Source organism: Rhamphochromis longiceps, linkage group LG1 (assembly GCF_057381845.1).
Source record: "Rhamphochromis longiceps isolate RC_006_pf linkage group LG1, R_longiceps_female_GT1.1, whole genome shotgun sequence".
Lineage (NCBI taxonomy): Eukaryota > Metazoa > Chordata > Actinopteri > Cichliformes > Cichlidae > Rhamphochromis > Rhamphochromis longiceps.
Genome location: NC_140557.1, coordinates 28,603,295 through 28,623,691, shown reverse-complemented (window position 1 = coordinate 28,623,691; position 20,397 = coordinate 28,603,295). Strand labels below are relative to the sequence as shown.

The following is a 20,397-nucleotide window of genomic DNA, read 5'->3' as shown; positions in this document are numbered from 1 at the left end:
GAGATATGCTGACATTGTAAAGGAACAACAACTAAAAGTTAAATGCTTTAATTTTTAGGATTTGGAAATCCCCGAACATGTGATTTAAAGGTCAAAGTTAAAGGCAGTACCAGAGGCTTATGGTGCATTCAAGGTTCCTCGTAAACTTTAGTTTAAGACATATCAAACGCATTGGATTAGACATTTCTGTAATGGGACCCGCCTGCTCTTAGTGACCCAGTCTAGGTTTTTCGTGGTTACCATTCTTTGTCAAAACAGCGTATTCTTTAAAAGGTAGATATCTGTGTTAGTAAAACCGTTAGCTCATATTGACCGATAACTTCCGGGGCTGGTGAAGGCAACTGACGTCACACAAATGGCGGACGTTGTAAACAGAGCCAGCAGCTTCTCGGCCAGGGTGAAATATCTCTTTTTAAGATGAACAGCATAGAGTGTGAGCGGCTAGACAGTCTGGAGGGGTGGGTGGCCGTTAAAAGCAACATATTTGAGGAAGATGAGGCCTTTAAACTGGGCTTCATCGTACAGTGGAACGTTATCGAGTGTAAGTTCGCCGTCACCTGCCATAACCGGACGTTACAGCGGCAGAAGCGCAAATCCGAGCCTGCCGCCGACGACCCTCAGATGAGCTGGGCAGGACTCTTCTCCGTCAGCGATCTGAAGCACGTCCACCAGCAGTTCACCTGCGTGGCCGACGTCCTGGGAGGCTGCTTCCCGGATTTGACGGAGTTTGAAGAGGGCAACATTTGGGACTTGCTCTTCCTGAATAGGAGATCAGGTCCAGACAATGACGAGGAGAAGGACTATGACACCCCGTGTAGGAAACTCGAGAAGTATTTCAGCACCGCTATTGACCTCTGCGGACGGAAGATCGTTCTCGACACCTTGTTCGCACAGGATGACCGAGATGTCGAGGAGTACTTTGAGAATTTACAGGAGTTCAAAAAGAAAAGCTTGCAGGAGGAGATGTCAAGGGCCAAGGGTCACCTGAGACAGGTGAGGCGTAGAGGTGGGCGGATCGATCTAATAGCGATACCAACGCGATAGGACTGAGACTGTTTTTGTTCCCTAAGTGCAGTATGCCCACTGGATTTTGTTAAATAAATGTGCACATTTACATTCTAGGTCTCCAGAAAATCAGTTTCCAAACACCTTGTGTTAATTAATTAATTAATGTGGAAAGTAAAAATCACAGTGATTTAGTGGTCATTAAAATGTGTTCAGAATGTGTAAATTAATGATGAATCAATCAGTAATCATGGTACACTGTTCTCCCCTTTGTAATCTACATTTTATAGGGCAAAAGTATTGGCATCGGTATCAGCAACACTGGCCCTGTATCTGTTTGGTGCCCCATCTATGATAGAAGTCTTACAACACCTTAGAAACACGAGTCCCTGAAGTCTGAGAAAGACTGCATGCTCTCTAATCCCAAGAAGTTTAAAGGTCTAGTCTGCCATATTAGCACCTCTAAGTGGTGGTGTGAGCCTAAATCAGGTCTACCATGACACAGCAAACCACAGCTGCTGTTCCAGCCAAGGCTCTAGATGTTGCAACACCACCAGCACTGGTCTTTGTTTGCTGCTTCAACCTGCAATCTGACCCTTTAGCTCTGTTTAGTTTGTTTCACATGCAAATGGAAGTAAAAGCAGTCAAATGACAGCCAATAGACCAATGAAGCATTTGAAGAGCATAATACGTCAGCTTGACATCAAAACAGAAATCTAGTTCCATTCGAGATCCACTGGAGATCGCTGGAATGCATGCCTCCAAGCTTATCATGTCCTTTTATCAAAATAATGTGGTCTGAGTTATGGTAGCTGAGTTTTTACATGCCCACACTGTACCTGTTTCCACAGACATCATGATGTAGCTCGCTGAGCTGAAAATGTGCTTGTTGTGCTGGTTTGTTTCCTTACACAGATGTAAGGTTCTGATCAAGAATTGGTCACAGAAACAACGAGCAAGTGGACCTGTAAGAAAAACTGTTGATGGCACCGCTACGAGTAGAATAAATGTATCAGAATCTGTACTCGGTGCCGGTATTATGTCTACATAAACCACTGTTACGGTTCTGCTGTAAATGATACCTTTATGACATCTTATCCAGCTTTTGCTTATGCTGTCTCAGATGCAGGTTTGTGGTGCTGCGTTGATTGTTTTTAATGGCTAAAGCAAACATTGTTCCCATTGTATGCTGGAAGATGTCAGGGCATAGATAACACTTGATTTTCCAACTATTTACATATTTTGAATCCAAGCGATTTAACATTTTCTTAACCAAGATCTCACTCTCCAAAAAAAAAAAGTCTCAGTTCCAAATATTTCATCACTCTCACATAAAATGTTTTTTAATACCTGAATTTGTTTGACTTCAGCGGTCAACACCGCAGAACCAGGTCCAAGAATCCCCGTGGTGTTCAACCACTAACCTCATCTTGAAGTGTCTTCACAAGTCTACCTTCAGCCCACCCAAGTTGTATTCTGAAAGGCCTAGTTATCGACTCTTGTGTTAGCTGGCACGGATTGGATTGGTTCATTCTGAGTATGAAAAGTCATACAGAGCAAAACTAAGCTGTGTGCTCAGGGTAAACCCAGATCATGGTGTTTAAGTTTTTTTTGTCTCCACAGCTGCTACAAAGTCACAGCGGTGCTGACAGGATGGTCATGCTGCTCAGCATCTACGAGGAAGAAGACGAGGTCTACCAGGACCTGGCGACTGTCGCCACGACTTTCTTCCAGTACCTGCTTCAGCCTTTCAGGGACATGAGAGAGCTGGCCTGCCTTTACAAGATGGACATCCTTGTAAATACACACGTTGTCAGAATGTTTTACACGATTATATGCAGGGGATGTACTTAGTGTTAATATCAGAAATTTAAGATTTTGATGAAAATAAAAAAAGGGAGGATTTTACAATACTGTGCAAAAGTCTTGAGCCACCCCCTCATTTCTTTATATTTTGCTAGGAAAATGTGAAATATTGCAGTGATTTATCAAAACATATAAACATAGCTAAAATATACAGTATGTGAGGCAAAAACAGAGATTGACTTTTAAGCTTGTTAGAATTGTACAAAGTTTCTTCAACACAGCCTGAACAATCTCGTAATTTCTTTAAGTAGTCTTCAGGAATAATTCTCCAGGCTTCTTTAAGGACATTCAAAACTTTTCTTTGGATGTTTGCTGCCTTTTGTTCTGTTGTCTGTCAAGCTGATCCCGCACTGCTTCAGTAAAGTTGAGGTCCAGGCTCTGGGGAGGCCAGTCTGTGACTGATGGTGTTTTATTATGTGTTTCTCTATCCAGGTATACTTTTACTGCACTCACAGTTTGTTTGGGATCATTGTTATGATGAGAAATGAAGGCGTTGCCAATTAGGTGCTTTCTTGATAACATGGACCAAAATGTGATGGTACTTTTCTGTGTTCATAATTCCAGCAGTTTTGACAACGCCCCTGAATGAAACGTAGCCCCAAACCACGATGGAGCCTCCACTGTGTTTTATAGATGGCTGTAAACACTCACTGACAGTGATTTGAACCAAAAATGTCAAATTTGGGTTCATCACTCCATAAGATCTGTTGTCAGTGATTTGTCAGTCTAGTTCTTATGTAGTTTGGCACACCTCAGCCTTTTCTCCCTGTTTCCCTTCCTTAAGAATCGCTTCTTTACTTCGTTGACCAGTAGATGGATCAACTAAAACATCACAAGGATCTCTCAGATCCTGTGTCAGGACTTTGCTGGATGTATTCCTGTTTCTTAAAGACATGACTTCCACATGCTGTTTACCTGCTGTAGACAGATTTTAGACCTGCCACTTCTTCTTTTGTCCTCCACTTACCCAGTCTTTTTAAGGACACACTGTACATGATGCTGAGCTGCTGCTAAGTCTTCAGCTAATAGCACAGTGAATAAAATGTTTTTTTACTAAGTTGTCTCTTCTGTGTAAACACTGGTCCATGCTTCAGTAATTCATGCGGCATTGTTAGGTGTCTTCTCTAAGTCTGACTCCTTGGAAGCACATAAAGAAATGAGAGTTGGCTCAAGACTTTTGCACAGCACTGACCGATACGTCCTTTAGTGATCACATAAAGGTCTCTTTCACTCTTAACTGGTTCATTCGTTATTGCTGAGCCACACACAGCACTCATGAATAGACTGACCTGTTGCATCACTATGTCCAGTGTGGTTCTCAAACTCTGTGATGTAGGTTAAAGAACATTATTTTTTAAAGGGAATTTTTAGCCTTTATTTTGATAGGACAGTAAAGAGTATCAGGAAATTGGGGAGAAAGCAAGGGGAATGACATGTAAAAAGTGAGCGTGGTGTAGGGAAAATATTTATGTCCACTTAGAGGGAAAAGAGAGGTCAGAATTTGTTTTTACACTCATCCAAATATGAATAAAGCTCCCATGAATGCACAGTTAATACATACTTCTTACGGACAGGTAAGCCCTTGAGTAAAGACCGTTTTGCTTGCTGTGGTTGTCTGCAGAAGTCTTTGGAGTTTGAGGAACTGGGTCCTAAGAGAATTGCAGCTCTGGAAAAGGAGGCGGAGGAGTGGAGAAAAAAAGCAGAGGATGCAGTCGCCTCGATTCAGGACATCACTGTCACCTACTTTGCACAGACTTCAAAGGCTCTGGCTGGTATAAGTTGCTGTGTTTATATCTGCGTGGATGTTTCGGTTAATTATGAAATGTGTAAATGATCAAAACCTCCAAAAAGATTGTTTTCAGAGGAAATGGTTTTAAAAGAAAAGCCTCCATGATTACGCTATGGGATTCATTTCACACTTGTAAGGAAAAAATTATAACCATTATATATATATGACAGCTCCTTGTGCACATTTCCAGGTATGGTGAAACAGATGGAGGAGGATAAGTGTCGTTTTGGACCCGCTGCCTGGGCGTCAGCGGCTCCCAGGCTGGAAAAACTCCGTTTCCTATTGGCCAAAGAAACCCTGCAGCACATGAGAGCCACCGAGATGTGCCTCAGCCGCAAGAAAGACAGCATCAAGGAGAGGGTGCGTGTCCATTTTATCTTTCGTTCTTTCTTTTTTTCCATTAGTATCAGCTGCTTTTCCAGTGGTTCTGTAATGACTCAGCACATTCGGTAACATCTTACTAGAGTGTGGTGCAGTTGTAAGACTTTCATTATCATTCATGTCTTTATTTCCGTGCCAAGGCCAACGCTGCTTTTGTAGTGGTTGTAAGTCAGTAGAGATGTGACACGGTGCCTACTCGCTCTCATGTATCATTCACTCGGTACTCCAGTCTGATGTGAGTCTGTGGCTGCTCTGTTCCTTTTGATCTATTTATAAAGCTTCTCTGAAAACATAGAGAATCCCCTCAATACACCCCCATCCCGATCACAAAAAAACCCCTCCACGCATGAATAAGTGAGTGTGTCTGGGTGCATATATGCATACTCAAAATGTGCCAGCTACACACAAATGTGTGACTGCACCGGGAGGATGTTTCTCATGTCAGGATCACGGCATTTTTCGGGATGGTATGGCACCGGATCACTTGCTGCTTCACGGGGGTCATGCTGTGCGTTTGAGCTCTTGAAAAGAGCAAGGAGAACAACCGCAACACCTTTACCTTCACACGGCTGCATTCCCATCCCATTAAGCTTTTTAAATAATAAAAAAAAAAAGTCAGGTTTGAGGACGCTGGCGTCATCCGTCACTGTGAAATCAACCCGAGCCTTTACATCTGCAGCTGTGTGCGAGTGTTCATAACGAGATCAGCGAGCTACACCTACGCAAACTCTTGCGCTGTTGGCAACACAGCTCGGTGACTCTTTAGAGCGTGCCAGTATGCCTGCGGGTATCCCAGATGTTTGCGTGAGTGTACCGCTTCAGTCTCTGTGGCAGCTGTGTCATATTCCAGCAGTGTGTGTATTTGTGTTCGACATAATTAAGAGCATTTTAAGGCTGTATTTTGAATGCTTTGAATGCAAAAGCTCATGCATGGCACATGCTGCAGGTAGCTGCTGGTTTCAGCTCATTTCATCACAGCATGAAAGCTTGCAGAGATTAAACTGTCTTCAGACAGGCAGTTCATCACAAATGCTTAATTTTTTATGTCAGATTTATCGTGTGTGTGTGTGTGTGTGTGTGTGTGTGTGTGTGTGTTTGCCAGTAGCGTGGCTGAAAGCAAAGCCTATTTTGATCATAATGTTCAAGGACAGGTAGCGAGCTGTCAAAAAGTAGCACTTGCCTCACAAAGTATTCACTGTATATATACAAACGACTGTTTTTTGTTTTTTTTTCTCCCCACAAACGACCGCTATGATCCTTTCAGCGGGGCTGATGTAACATTTTTCTGTCGTTGCCTTGCAGCTGGAGAACCTCTCCGTGAGAGCCCAAGGCCAGAGGGCCGATTTAAGGTCTGCGTTTGAGGACGGCCAGAAGCAGGACACTGTGGACCAGCTGGAACTGCAGTTCTACGAAACCCAGCTAGAACTCTACGACGCCAAGTTTGAAATCCTGAAAAATGAAGAGCAGCTCCTGGTGGCTCAGATAGACACCCTGAGACGACAGATTAAAGGTATCCTCACATTTACATAGCTGTGCTGTACAGCAGATTTATTTTGGGTATATATACACGTGTTTTGCAAAAGTCTTGAGCCTCCACGGTGACAGAGTTTCTTGTTTTTGAAGCAGTCTTGAGCAACCAGGCTTTCTGAAGGTCTTCCTTCTAGGACCTGGCGTCCACATATATGGACATCACATTTTGAGTTGTCTAGACCAAAATACTGAATTTTGCTCTACAAGGGCCTGATATCCACTTACGAGGGCATTATACTGCCACTGTACTATCGAAATTTTAAACAAATATATTCATATTAGGATAGAATTTTTCCAATATTCTAAACGCATCTTACGATATATCCCAACACTACAATTCCCACAGCGCTGATTCAGCACCCTTCAGACTCTGTGTCAGTTATGATTAAAATGACACATTACACAATGCCCCCCTCCCCGCTGCATTATAATGTGTTGGATTGTCAGGCAGTGTGTTGTGGAAAAGAGGTGCCTTCTGGGAAATGCTGTATTTTGTTCGTGTAAATGTTTCTCTAATTGTTCCTCGCGGGAGGGGGCATGTTTGCTTCCAAGGTGTTTGCGTGTGCATCTTGCTGTCTGTGTCTGTGGTGACTTTGGCTGTGGGCATATTTACCTTTACAGCTCTCAGGTGTAGTTTCCTAGCTAAGAAACAGCAGCGCGCCCTCTGTCATTTGTTATTCGTGAACATAAAGTTGGAGGACTGAGGAAGATATGATGTTCTGTAAATAAGGAGAAAGCTACTGCAATGCAAATACTGCAATTAGTGCAGTTGCCAAGGAGACCCAGAACGTTTCATAAGCAGCTGAGGAGATGCTTTTATAATTTAGCAGTAATTTTACCAATGTTAAGCCGCTTACTCTTAATCAGATGTAAGTTTGCTACCTAAACAGGAAGTAAACAGATTTCTTAACTTCACGTAAGCTGCATAACTACAGTTGGCACAAAAGTAACCTTGGCACTACCTGTGACAACTACCTGTGCTGCTCGTGAGCAGTGGGCATGACACTGGTTATTTAGGTTGTCTGATGGGATGCGACAGCTGACGTACAGCTGGAGAGGATGCCATATAAACAGAAGACATGTAGGAGTGACTGGGCTGCGTTTGTGTTTCAGAGCTGAAGGAGGAGGTGGTGTACTACGATGTGTGCGAGGATCCGGAGGAGTTGCAGAGCATGGTCCACACAGGTATTCATCAACCAGACCCTCCAGCTGTCAGTCAGCTCAAAAGACGCCTACAGACCCTGGAAACCAAGAGGGGCAACATCTGTGCCCGCCGAGCTTACCTGCGTAACAAAAAGGTGTGTGCGAGTGCTGCTGACATGAAATCATTTCATATTCTGTGGTCCTTTCAAGCGTTTTGGGGGTTTTTTGTCCAAGGAAAAATGTATCGATCCTTCAAAGGCACATCTCCGCCTGCCTCGTGTGCCAAATGCTGGGTTTTTAAAATGTTTTTACTACATTGGTTTATTTTTAGCTGACATAGTAATTGAAGCACTTGGCATGTTTTCCTCTTTTGTTGGCTGCTTGCTTATTTGATTTTAAAAAAAGTATTACTCAGAGCAAAAAAAATGGCAAAGGCAGCCTGGTTAAAGACTCTCGATAGTTAATTCCAGTAATTCACAGGGAGGGAATGCAGTTAAAAAAATAGGGGCATTGGAAAATTACAAATAACGGCCTCCAAATAAAATCCGGATGTGTTGCAGTTGCATTTTCTCAAAGTTTTTTAACCGTTTGCTCAGACAGTCGCTAATTTCTGACAGACTAAAATGTATTTTCGAGCGATTAAGTGATATGTTTTGTCTCTCTTTAGGATCAGTGCACAGATGCACATGAGCAGAAGCACCTGGTGGAAAAACAGAGCTCCATAGTCTTCAACCAGCATCACCAGGTCCACCTCGTAAGTCAGCCAGGTTGTTGGAGCCGCAAATGAAAGCCGCTGTTTCTCTCCTGTGCCTCTCAGTGTCTCCCTCTGTTGTCTGCAGAAACGAGAGAAGAAGAAGGAGGAGGAGCAGAGGAGGAAAGAGTGGGTGGACAAGGAGCGGGAGAAAACTCTGAGCCGATTACGATCCTTCAGAGAGGTCAGGCGCTCTCACTCGTTCTGCTCTGCCTTCGCCTGCAGCTCTCTCCGAGTTAATAAAACCCGGGGGGACGCTGCATCGTACCCTCTTAATGTAATAGTTCACCTCAAAAATAAAAGCTCAGTTATTAGCCACTCGACCCCTCGCGTCGGAGGAAGTCCTGATGACGGCGCGCTGTGGCTGTGGACGGGCTTGTGAGTAATGAGCTGTCTTACACCAGAGCTTCAAACTGTGCGTGGACGACTGCTCTTTGTTGGCTTCTAACTTCAGTGACCCAGTGATATTTTCAGTGTGACAGTCAGACTCTGTTTTAACTTTAAATATAAATATAACTAATGACATTTCCATCAGCTTCTCCTTTACAGTGTGCTGACTGCTAAAAAAGACTTAGACGCTACCTTAAACTAGCATGTTAGCGATGCCATTGTCAACACCTAATCAAGAATGGCATTAGTATTCAGCTGAAGCAACCTCAGTGCTGCTAGAATAGCTACGAGCCCAGGAAGAGAGCCCTGCATCAGTAATAATGACTGGGTAATGATGATGACTACATCATTTGGCGGCACAGTGGTGCAGTGGCTGGCATTGCGTCGCCTCACAGCGAGAAAAAGGCCGAGCGGGCGATTAAGGATTCAAACCTCCTGGGGTTATCCGTCTTCCTCCAGCAGTCCAAAGACATGCATGTTAGATTAACTGATGATTCTAAATCGGTAGATGCAGCGCTCATGTGCACAGGATGAATATGTATGAAAAAGAAGATGGGGGCTTGTAGTTTAAAGCACTTTGAGTGGTCAGAAACTACTAGAAATCATTCCATTGATTCATGTGACTGAATGAATGGTCCTGCTTTAAAACAAAACATTGGCCTGCATTTGTATAGCGCTTTTCTAGTCCATAGGACCCCAAAGCGCTTTACACTACATTCAGTCATTCACCCATTCACACACTGGTGATGGCAAGCTACATTGTAGCCACAGCTGCCCTGGGGCGCACTGACAGAGGCGAGGCTGCCGGACACAGGCGCCACCAGGCCCTCTGACCACCACCAGTAAGCAAACATGTGGTTAGTATCTTGCCCAAGGATATTTGGCATGCAGCCAGGAGGCAGCCTGGGATCGAACCACCGACCTTCTGATTAGTGGCTGACCTGCTCTGCCACCTGAGCTACAGCCACCCCACATTAACGCTCTCTTGGTATTTTTTTAATGCCTCCATAGTGTAGTGGTTAACAAATGTGCATGGTTAGCAAAAGGTTGCTGGCTCAATTCCAGGTGGAGACTCACATCCCATTTGTGGTTGTGTCAGGGCGTCATGGCAACCAGATGTAACAATGATGTTGGATCTCGGTGGTCAAAGGTCACTACGAAACAAGTTTTTGGCCCCAGGAAATTCTCTCTCTGCAACACACGCAGAAAGTCCAACACTGTGATGTCGTTCCACCTGCACACAAATACACCCACAAGATTTCAGACGGCTGATTCTTGTGTTTAAAATCACTCCCTTGTGTCCTCTTGTTCATGAGCGTCTACATGCTCTGCTCACTGTTGACAGTACATCTGTATATTCCATAGTGAGCAGGAAAATCAAACCAATTATTATGTATTTCAGTCGAAATTGGTCCTTTTTAAGCCAGAACTGAGAAGCCTTTGTGGTGAGACTATTTTGTTTAAACCAGGGGTGTCATCATAAGGCCCGAGGGCCAGAATCGTCCTGCCAAAGACTGTAATGTGGCCCATTGGACAGCTTTGGAAAATATGAAGGAGAACTAACTAATAAACTAATAAAGACCTCCACCATAGCCATTTATACAGACTCTAAGGCAAATAAGAAATAGATGAATGTATCTGCTAAGAAAATCTGTAAAAAAAAAAAAAAAAAAAAGACATTCAATTAACAAAAAATGTTCTGTTTTCTAATCACAGGACAGTTTGCACTAACAGATGTTTTCATTGAATTTTACACATTTATTTCTCATATTTTTATCCCATTATATATCATTTAAGCCTATGGAGTCATGCTGCCAGTTTTCTTTCATTTATTTACAGTAGTATTTCTTAATTATGTAGAAAAACTGACGCACCCCCGAAATTACACTTAGTTTTCTTATACATGAGAAATGAAATGTGTAGTTTAACCTTACATTGACAGAAAGTGGAGGTCCAGCCTACTTAGGATCAAAGTATGTGGCCAACATTATAAAACGAGTTTGACATCCCTGATTTAAACGATCAGCTTTTACGTCCGTGCTTAACTGTGCGGGGCTTTGATGCACATCTGCCGCCACTTTTTTAAATCTCATGTAGATGCCTGTTTAAAACAAAACATTAATGCATGAGCTTCAGCTGATGGTTTTTTTTTTTTTCTTCTTTTTTTTTTTTCCAGAAGCGACCAGGCCAGTACATCCTGAAAGCGCCCCAGTCCAGGCCTTCGCCGTCTTCTCCAGAAAGCCTGTGCCCCTCGCAGCCGATGTCCATCATCAGCCTCAGCCCTGCTCCCTCTTCTCAAGGACCCCCTCCCTCCATCCGACCCGCACCAAGGCGCAAGAAACCAGCCAAAAAGCAGCAGCTGAAAGACATGCCTGTCCAAATCTACGCTGCGCCACCTCCTCCAACGGCCATCCCCCCTCCCCCAACAGCCCCACCCCCTCCTCCTCCTCCGCCACCACCACCACCACCACCACCACCGCCACTGTCACTGCTGCCTCCCCCCCGAGTGTCGCCCTCATCAGAGGATGCCCCGATGCCTCTGAGTGAAAAAGAGGGCCCTCCATTTCCAGCCAAGAACACGCTCAAACAAAATATAGGTGAGGGTGAAATACGTGCAGTATCATTCAGATCTTCATGTCCAACAAAACCAACGAAGAATAAAAGAATGGAGCAGGATACGTGATTTTTGTTTGGCTGCTGGGAAGGTTGTGTGTGTGTCTGCACATAGTGTTCTGTCCTAAATTCCTAACTTCTCTCACAGGGCCAGAGGAGGCATTTTACCTGCAGTAGTGGTCCTGGTTATATACGCTGTCTGCTCCAAGGAGACTCTAACGTCCAGCAGAGCTTCTTTTTCATAAGATCATGTGAAACGGAGCACACTCAACAAAACTGTTTCAATAATGTTTCTTACAGCGAGCTAAGAACCAGCTCATCAGCAGTGTAGCTTCTTCCCCTACACTTTAACAGTGTTTCTCCTTTAACTTTGGTATTTTTGTAGGAACCATGGACGAAGTGTTGGCTTCGCTACAGCGTGGACAGATTAAGCTTCGAAAGGTCCCCGCGGCCAGCACGCCGAGCCCCACTGGGGACGCAAGGAGCAGTCTGATGTCTGCCATCCGACAGGGAGTCACCCTGAAGAAGGTGAGATGTTGATACGTTGATCGGCTAGCTTACTGCAGAACGATTGCATCACCGCATGTGTCACTTGGTAAAAATGTGATGACAGTTGGTTATTCACCTGTGGGGAAAAAAAGCCAGTGTGGCTCAGTTTGTGTCAACCCCCCCCCCCCCCCCCCCCCCCCCCCCAAAAAAAAAAAAACCTTCCAAATATCAAATATCAGTCTTTACTAAAGAATTAATCTGCATGTGAAAATGCTACCTAACAAATGCACAATTTATTTGTGTTTGTGTAATATGCGATCATCGGTGTTTAGGTAAATGTGACACGAGTTTCATTTTCACTAAGGACCACCGGTATTTTTGCTATGAGCCGTTTGCTGTGGACGTGGATCACATAAATTAAACCTTGTTTGTTCTCAGTGTACAATATTTCTTTTTACTGACCGACTATTAATGGTGAAGAACACATTCGTGAGGTAGTTAAGCTATAGGAGCTGTCACAAAAAGCCGTTCACGTCCTAATTTTTGATAGGAGACATGCTGTATGGGAACTTTGAGTGCACTCTTGTGCACAACAAACAGCTCCCCCGTGTGGATTCTTTTTTAGCGCAGCAAAGGAGTGAATTATTGAACAGTGCTAGTAAATTTAAAATTGGGTATTTTGCTTCTAATTTTAAACAAATGGTCGATGAAGCTGTTCACAGGTTGTGCGTGTAAATTCCTTTTTTATTTTATGAGAATGCAGACGTCTCCTTTATAAGCCCAGAAAGTTGATTTTGTGGATGATGTTAGCCAAGTGACCTCTTCAGCGCTTCACCCACTGCAAACCCTACAATACAGATCAACAGAATCAACTTTCACAAGTATACATGCAACATACTTTAGGCTCTTCCCTTATTTCCCGAGGAGCCACCACAGCGGATGGAGCCACATATTTGATTTGGCACAGATTTTAGACCACACGCCCTTCCTGATGCAATTCTTCCATTTATCCAGGCTTGGGTCCAGCACAGGGAGTACACTCGCTTGTGACCCCCTGAGGCTGGATCTGTGTCTCCTTCTGGTCTCGACCCAGGGATCTTTCACATATTAGACAAATGTGCTAAACTGCTGCAATGTGGAGCCACAGTTATGCATACGTAAAAACCTATGCTATAACAGACTAGAATACATTTAGCTGTTCTAGTTCCAGGGTCGGGTGTTATCCCAACGGGGTCATTGCTATGTAGCTCTCTACTATAATGTTATTAGCTACTTTTTTGGTACTGATTACAGATTTCACAGCAGGCGCTAACTTAAAATGTGAACTGTATTTCTTTGCCGTTGCGTAGGTGGTTCCTGCACGAGCAGAAGTCCCGAGCGGCGGAGACAACGAGCTGGAGCGCAGCATCAAGGCCGCCATGATGAGGATGAAGAAGGTGGCGGCTGATTCGGATGAGGACGACAGAGGGGACGAAGAGGGACGCAGTGCAGACTGGGATAGCTGAGAATGCGTGCGCACTCACGCCGATGAAGCTGCCGTCTTATGTTAGCTCCTCTCAGTCTTCCTCACAGTTATGAGCTTCAGCTCATTGTTGCCAATTTTCCATCGGAAAACAAGAAGAAAAAAAAAAAGCTGCTTGTTTGACAAGAACAGGATTACGCCTCCTCAGACTTAAACGTTGCAGTTTGTTGAAGTTGTTGCACATTTAATCCCTTTTGTGTGTGTGTGTATGTGTGTGTGCTTTTGTTTTGTAGCCCTGAAACGCTGTAATACATCCAACACTGCAACTAACTAGCGAGCGGCAGAATCAGGACTTACTCTCCTCTAAAACACTTTCCAATTTTCAGAAATCCCAGTGAGAGCGAATGAGCCGCTTTGTTTTTAACGCTCCTCTAATTATTGAATTTCTCCCAAATCTGTGCCCGAAGGCCTTTTGTGACAGTGTCACACAGCAGGGGGGGAGTGGGGTGGGAGCTTGTGCTGCGGGCGGTGAAGACAACACTACGCAAATTGTCGTTTCGCTCGCACCACTCGGTCTGATCTCATCATTTTGAATGTAATTAAATTTGAACAATTGTTTATTTAACCTAACCCCAGTAAGGCTACAGCCACGTGAAGGCAGCGCTGTTAATCATTCAAAGCCTGCGTGTCTGAAGTCTTTGTCGCTGTGTGCGTTGCAGGCCGTTTCACGCTGCCCGCAATTTTCCCCTTCTCATGTCAGAATTTTGGGACCGCTTTAGGATTAATCAAAGGGCACTTTCGAAGTGAAATACACAAAGACAAATTGAGAATATTAGGCTTTAATTTAAGTAATGGATTTAAAAAAAACATCGCAAATCGCTGTGTGATCTAAAGAAAAGGAAAACGGGGGAAAGGTTCCTGTTGTTTAAGGCAAATTGACCTTTCAACCTGTGACAGCACATTGCTTTGTTTTGGGGGGTTTTCCCTCCTCAATCTTTACAAGTGTTCCTTACCTGAACCTGTCAAACAGTTAAACTGTGTGATAGCAGCATTAAATGCTTTACAGGATGAATTCAATTTTAGTTTTATGAGTTAATGATGTTCGAGGCCGACACCTGCATTGCTGTGTTTTAATAATAAACTAAGAGGCATCAGGTCGTCATCAAACGTTGGCGTTCCTTTTTCCCTCCACTTTCATTCAAATACATTCATCTGAGCTCTTTGCCACTTGCTTTGCTCACGCTGGTCCCCGATCTCCAAAGTCTTACCTGTGCCCAGGCCCTCATTCTTTAAACAAAGTCACATCAGACCTGCACCGGTGAACCCCTGGCGAGTGGGCTTTGGTGGATGAAGCCCACAGTGATGAGTCACGAAGTAATGTCCATCCTGGCAGCGCTCGCTCTCACACATCGGTCTCCTGCAGTGACAGCTCAGACATCCCCAGCCAGCTGCGATTGAGTTTATTCAGCTCTGCGTACTTAAGAGAAGCCACCGTTTTTGCGGGGCTGCTGTCAGTCTGTGTGCAATCTGTTTGCAACATCCACGCGATTCAGGTGGAGACGGGTCACGCACCTCGGGGTGGGAGGGAAGGCGCACACGGGGGTATTTAGACGAACACCTCCATCCAGTATAAACAGAAATTTCAGCAGCCTGTTACTATGGCAACAAGAAGTGTCAGCGGTAGTGGCCTGCAGTGCCATATCGCTCTCTTGCTCGCTCTCTCGCTCACATGTACAGAGCAGCATAGTCTCTTGATGTTTCACCAACTCGCCCACTAGTCACCAGTCACACAATGAGAGCTGAGAGTCAGACAGCGATGACAGCAGAGAGAACGAGAGGCCGTTTTTGCTCTACCAGAATCGATTGGGAGCGAGGCTGAAAGTTGAGGAGCAGAAGTACAATTTTTTTTTCAAATTGGTATTTAAGCCCTAATTGTGTGTAATGAGATCCAGAGTTGAAACTTTAAAGCAGTGCTGACATTTAGCAGATCATTATCAGTATTCGTGTCAGATATATGGTCAAAATGGCGACCTGCTGGTGGCGCCAAACAAAAAGACTTAAGGGTGACTTAGGTGAGAAGGGTTCATCCTAAGGTGGGCATGAATATCTACCCAGATTTCCTGCTTTCATGGCGGTCCATTGTGTAGTTTGTTACTCTGGCTGACAGTGTTCAGGTGTTCAGTAAGGCTGCAAACAGTCTGGGAACCTATCTGCTGACCTCAAGGACATTCATGTGTATTCATGTGACATTAATTAAAAAATAAATTGTTCATAAAATTAGTAAAATAGTAAAAAATGTTCACCACACCATTTTTTTGTTTAACTTAATATACATTTGCTGACCACTTTGTTGGGTACACCTGTTCAACTTCTCATTATTACAAATACTGTATCTAATTGGCCAGTCGCATGGTAGCAGCTCAAAGCCTTTAGACATCCAGACATGACCAGGTCGGCCTGGTGAAGTTCACCCTGAGCCTCAGAATGAAGAAGAAAGTGACTTTGAAAGTAGCACTCTTGTACGGCCATCTCTCGGGTTTACAGAGGATGGTGTTAAAAAAAGACAAAGTGCTGAAATCATGAGCGACAGTTCTCTTGGCAAAAATGCCTCAGCAGCTGAAGACCACACCAGGCGCAACAACTACCAGCTGAGAACAGAAACGGAGGCTACAGTTCACACAGGGTCACTAAAACTTGACGACAGGAAATTAGAAAAATGTTGCTTGTTCCGATGAGTCTCGATTTCTGCAGCAAAATTCTCATGGAGTCCGAATTTAACAAACGTGGAAAAAGAGATTCACCTTGCCTCCTATCAGTGGGTCATGGTAGTGGTGTAAATCCCTCAGTACCAGATGAATATTGTGTACCCATCTTCTGATGGCTACTTCTAGCAAGATAATGTGCCATATCAATAAGCGCAAATCATCTCAAACTGTTTTTTTGAACAAAATGAGTTTACTGTGCCCGAATGGCCTCCACAGTCACCAGATTTTGCTCCAGCAGAGCACCGTTGGGATGTTGTGGAACATCATGGCTGTGCAGCCGGCAAATCTGTGTGATGGTGTCAACTCAATATGCAGCAAAATATCTGAGGAATGTTTCCAGTACCTTGTTGAATCGGTTCCATGAAGAATGAAGTCAGTTTTGAAGGTCCAACCTGGTAACGTGTCTGTTACGGTGTTTCCACAGCTGTCTGAACTTTACTAAACTCTGAACCAAAAACAATTCTAAAAATGAGGAGTCTCCATATCGGAGTCTCTCATTTAAATAATGTCATTGTTGGTTGTTATTCAGTTGTAGCAGTTTTCTCTTTTTTGAATCACTCAAATGTCTTTGGATTCTGCACTGTTGGCTGCACAAAAGACGTCTTTTCAAAACGTCTCAGATTTGACTTTTTTTTCCTTTTACATTTCATATAATAAACAAAGTGATTCATCAAAAAAGTCCGAGTAATTTGCAGTGAAAATCATAGCTGCATTCCTACAGCAGTTAATTTCCAATTGACTGAATTAATTGGTCAATTATCCCATCATTTTAACACTAAATTGGTGCTTAAACTGCGTATTGATTAATTTCCCCCTTGTAAACCAGCTGATCTCTGAAGGTGAAAACAAATTAGACTCTAAATGGGAGTCCAGTTTCCAAGGGTCTGATTGGTTTTTTTTTCTTGTTTTTTTGTTTTTTTAAATCAACCAAGTAAAACTGGTACATCCCTCAGTCCATCATTCACACAGTTATTTACACAAGAAAAATAAAAGTCAGTAGGATTAAGTTACCAAGGCAACCTGTCCTCTGATCCACTACTGCAGTTATTTTCTCTGAGCTCGGAGGACGTTTTAAGGTGTTTTCCATCAGTCCTCAAACCAGCTTTTATCTTTATGTGCTTTATTTGTTCTAATCTCAGAAATTGATACATCATTGACTGATTGAATCCCACCTCATCTGCTTTGCTTATGCGTGGATTACAGCTATATTTAGTGGTATGTAAATCGTGCGGTGGCGGAGCTTCTGTGCTCGACGGGACTCAGCTCTGGCACTGTAGGTTCATTCCACCTCCTCTGTGCTTCTCGTCCAGGAAAAATGCCTAAAGACTTATAAAATGTCAGGCAGCGTGTTTGTAAGCTTTTCTTTTTTTTTTTTTTTAAGTTTCCTACACAGAACCCACAGCACTAATATGCAGCTAAGTAGGTATTAGGGAAACTTCCCATCTTCTCTCTGTGGAGCCCTTTCCAAAAATGTATCCCCCTACAGAAAAGACACTAACTCAGCAGTGTAATTAAACTAAATTTTACCAATTGTCAGTTCTATTGTACAATATTGAACAGGAATCACAAAAGTGCACAAGAGGCATCGGTTCAAAAGGAAGGATCATACATCGTGTTATCCAGATTCAGGTGAGTTACAAACAGGAGGGCAAAACAGAAAGAGAAAAAAAGCGAGAAAAAAAAATCCCTTCATTCGATATCTCAACTTTAAGACAAGATTGAAACTGATGAAAAATAAAAACTTAGTACCGGTATTACAGAGTAAATATGTCACTACAACATGTGCCTTTGATTTCAAATGGAGCAAGTTTCAAGATGGACTTCCTAGAAGCAGCTGTGGCACCATCCTGAAAACCTCCTGACTTCTTTAATATGTTATCGTACACCTGTGGAGACATTAGGTTAAGGTTGATTTACTTCTTACGTTCTAGAAATGGTCGTTGTAGAGAGGCACCAAAAATAAATAAATGCATAAAACATCCCTCTCCCCTTGCAAAAAAACAAAAAACAAAATTTTGACAAGTTTTTAGTGAAAAGCCCCATGCCATCTAAAGTGAAGTACACTTTCACATCATCCACCCATCGAGCAGCACCGAGTCCCCTCACCCAAAAATAACCACCACCATAACAAAAACCAAGTGTGTAGGAAGCACATCGAGAGCCTTGGAGACATCTTTGTTCTGCAAATGAGCAATACTACTGCGCGCACACACAAAGTCCTTTAAACACTACACTCATGGCTATACGGGGTTCCCAAAATTATTCTGGCTGTTCTGGAAGGAAAGCTCCCGGGAAAAGTTTTTTCCTTCTTTAATCTAATCAAAAAAGTGTTTACATAAAAGAGAGTTGATAAAGTCAGCTGAGGGCTCTTATTTTTAATTTATTTATTTATTTTTAAACATGGCTTTCATCATTTACGTTTCTCATCTCATTAACATCCTCGGGGTGTGCATGCTTGTCTCCTTTTTCATCTCAGTTTATTAGCAAGAATTTTAATGCATCTTCAGGTTTCCTCAACAAGAAAAAAGAAAAGTTGTTATTATGGTGATGGTCATCGATTGGCCAGTTCTCCTCACCAGGTAGGTTTAAGCTCACCTGGAGGCACTTTGTGTCACGGCCATTTGTCACATATGTGCATATAATCTAATAAGTACAAACTGTCTTCCAACACACCTGAGATAGAAGAGAGGCAACAGCGAGGACAGCCTGTACAAAGATTTCATCTTTAATTCTCGAGCGGGACACAAAGATTAACACCAATTATTACTTGAGTGATGCTGAGCAGCATTGTCTCTGTTGTTCATTTTAGCCCTTTAAGTCCCCTCCTCTACTCTAAGCTCAGACTTCCTTGTGCAGAAGTGCTGCCTTCAGGAAAAAAAACAAAACAGAAGAAAGACAGATGGACAGAATCTAAGAACCCACCACCGGCTTTTTAAACCTGTTTTTCCCCCACAGAAACGGTTAAGTAAGCTCAAAGTGTGACTCTTGATTTAGTTTTGCAATGCCAGCACACGAAATCGAGCCATTTGGTGGAGTGCACTGGCCTTCCTCCCTCCTTTTAGTCTGCCAGTCTCTCTCTCCCTCTCTCAAAAACATCTTTCTCACAAGGTAGTGTTTATTAGAAGCCAAAGCTGAATTGTGTCTGTGTGGACGTCACCTTGGGGGAATAGGTGCCACACAGTTTCTGCCCTGTAGTGAATCCTTCGTACCTGACCTCCGACCCTTTTAGCTCAGTGCTACTTTTCCTCAGTTATCAGCACCCAGCTTAGACAGCCCCTGCCTGAACTCTTGCAGCTCATCTAGCTTTCCATCTAGAACATCCATCAACTTCTTCAGCTCGATCTTCATGTTTCCTTGCTTTTGTCGGCTGTCGTCTATGTCCAGCTGAAGACCCTCTATTCTCCCCTCCAGCTCCTTGTTTCTTGTCTCTGCAGCCTGTGGAAAGATGTCGGGAAAACATTAACGTTAACATTTGATGTATCAGCACAGCTGGTTTGTTGTGTGTGTTTGAGCTGAAATGAGCAAGAGCTTTTTCACTTGCAGTAACAAACACAAGCCTTCCCATGTTGCATGTGCAGCTACACAAAGAGAGAGATCCACTTGCTGTAGGTTGGGACGGGAAAACATTTATGTGAAAGAAACGTGTTTGCATATGTGAATGGGACATGAAAGTGAATCTTTCAGACTAACAGGCAACACGAGTGACATGTTAATAATGCTGAAGATAGCAATGAAGGGAGGGATTTAAAATAGGAGTGCTAAAAGGGTGTTGCGCCTGCATGACTATGTTCCAGCTGACTCCTGAAACCTGATCTCCATGAGGGCTGTCATCTTTAAATAGAGGGCAGCCGTAACCACAAACACAGGGGTAGAATAGGTAGACTTTTTTTTTTTTTTTTTTTAAAAAGCATCAACTCTGCACCAGCAAAGATAATTTTTTACAGCATTTCTGTCTAAATTGAGTCAAATTCAGCTTTAGGCTCCATAGTTGGACAAAAGGTATTGGAGAAACCCCATCGTCTATGCCTCTTCTCAGTTTGGATAACTGGTTAGATAAACTCCGGCTTGAGCCATTTTTGCTGTCTTTCACCCAGCTGGCTGCTGCAGAGACAAACCATGCCGTCGAGCGTTGTAAAGCACAAGAACTTCAGGCATGCCACTGTTGGTTTTATTCATCACTCCATGCCCAGATTGAAATGGCAGCACATGCACT

At 43.4% G+C, this 20,397-nt stretch overlaps 2 protein-coding genes across 2 annotated transcripts in view; one reads left to right on the top strand and one right to left on the bottom strand.

The window, feature by feature from the left end:
• The first annotated feature begins 259 nt into the window (after positions 1 to 259).
• whamm (WASP homolog associated with actin, golgi membranes and microtubules) lies at positions 260 to 17,292 on the top strand. The gene is made up of 11 exons (XM_085404719.1): positions 260 to 993; positions 2,629 to 2,802; positions 4,493 to 4,643; positions 4,851 to 5,020; positions 6,344 to 6,551; positions 7,685 to 7,869; positions 8,382 to 8,468; positions 8,554 to 8,649; positions 11,032 to 11,452; positions 11,854 to 11,996; positions 13,307 to 17,292. The coding sequence occupies exons 1-11, from the start codon at positions 418 to 420 to the stop codon at positions 13,460 to 13,462; spliced, it is 2,367 nt and encodes a 788-aa protein (XP_085260845.1). The 5' UTR covers positions 260 to 417; the 3' UTR covers positions 13,463 to 17,292.
• Positions 17,293 to 17,542: 250 nt separating this feature from the next.
• Positions 17,543 to 20,397, bottom strand: part of homer2 (homer scaffold protein 2) — a 37,826-nt gene continuing 34,971 nt past the window's right edge. Inside the window, exon 9 of the mRNA XM_085404763.1 lies at positions 17,543 to 19,619. Within this exon, the coding sequence (XP_085260889.1) occupies positions 19,431 to 19,619 (189 nt within the window). The 3' untranslated portion in view covers positions 17,543 to 19,430. The remainder of the gene's footprint in view (positions 19,620 to 20,397) is intronic.

What these genes read in the sequence shown, in the direction of transcription:
- whamm (XM_085404719.1), top strand. Translation starts at nt 418, where the DNA reads ATGAACAGCATAGAGTGTGAGCGGCTAGACAGTCTGGAGGGGTGGGTG. An exon ending in CCAAGGGTCACCTGAGACAG is followed by an intron (nt 994 to 2,628) that starts GTGAGGCGTAGA and finishes TTGTCTCCACAG; the next exon opens with CTGCTACAAAGTCACAGCGG. An exon ending in AGGGAGTCACCCTGAAGAAG is followed by an intron (nt 11,997 to 13,306) that starts GTGAGATGTTGA and finishes GCCGTTGCGTAG; the next exon opens with GTGGTTCCTGCACGAGCAGA.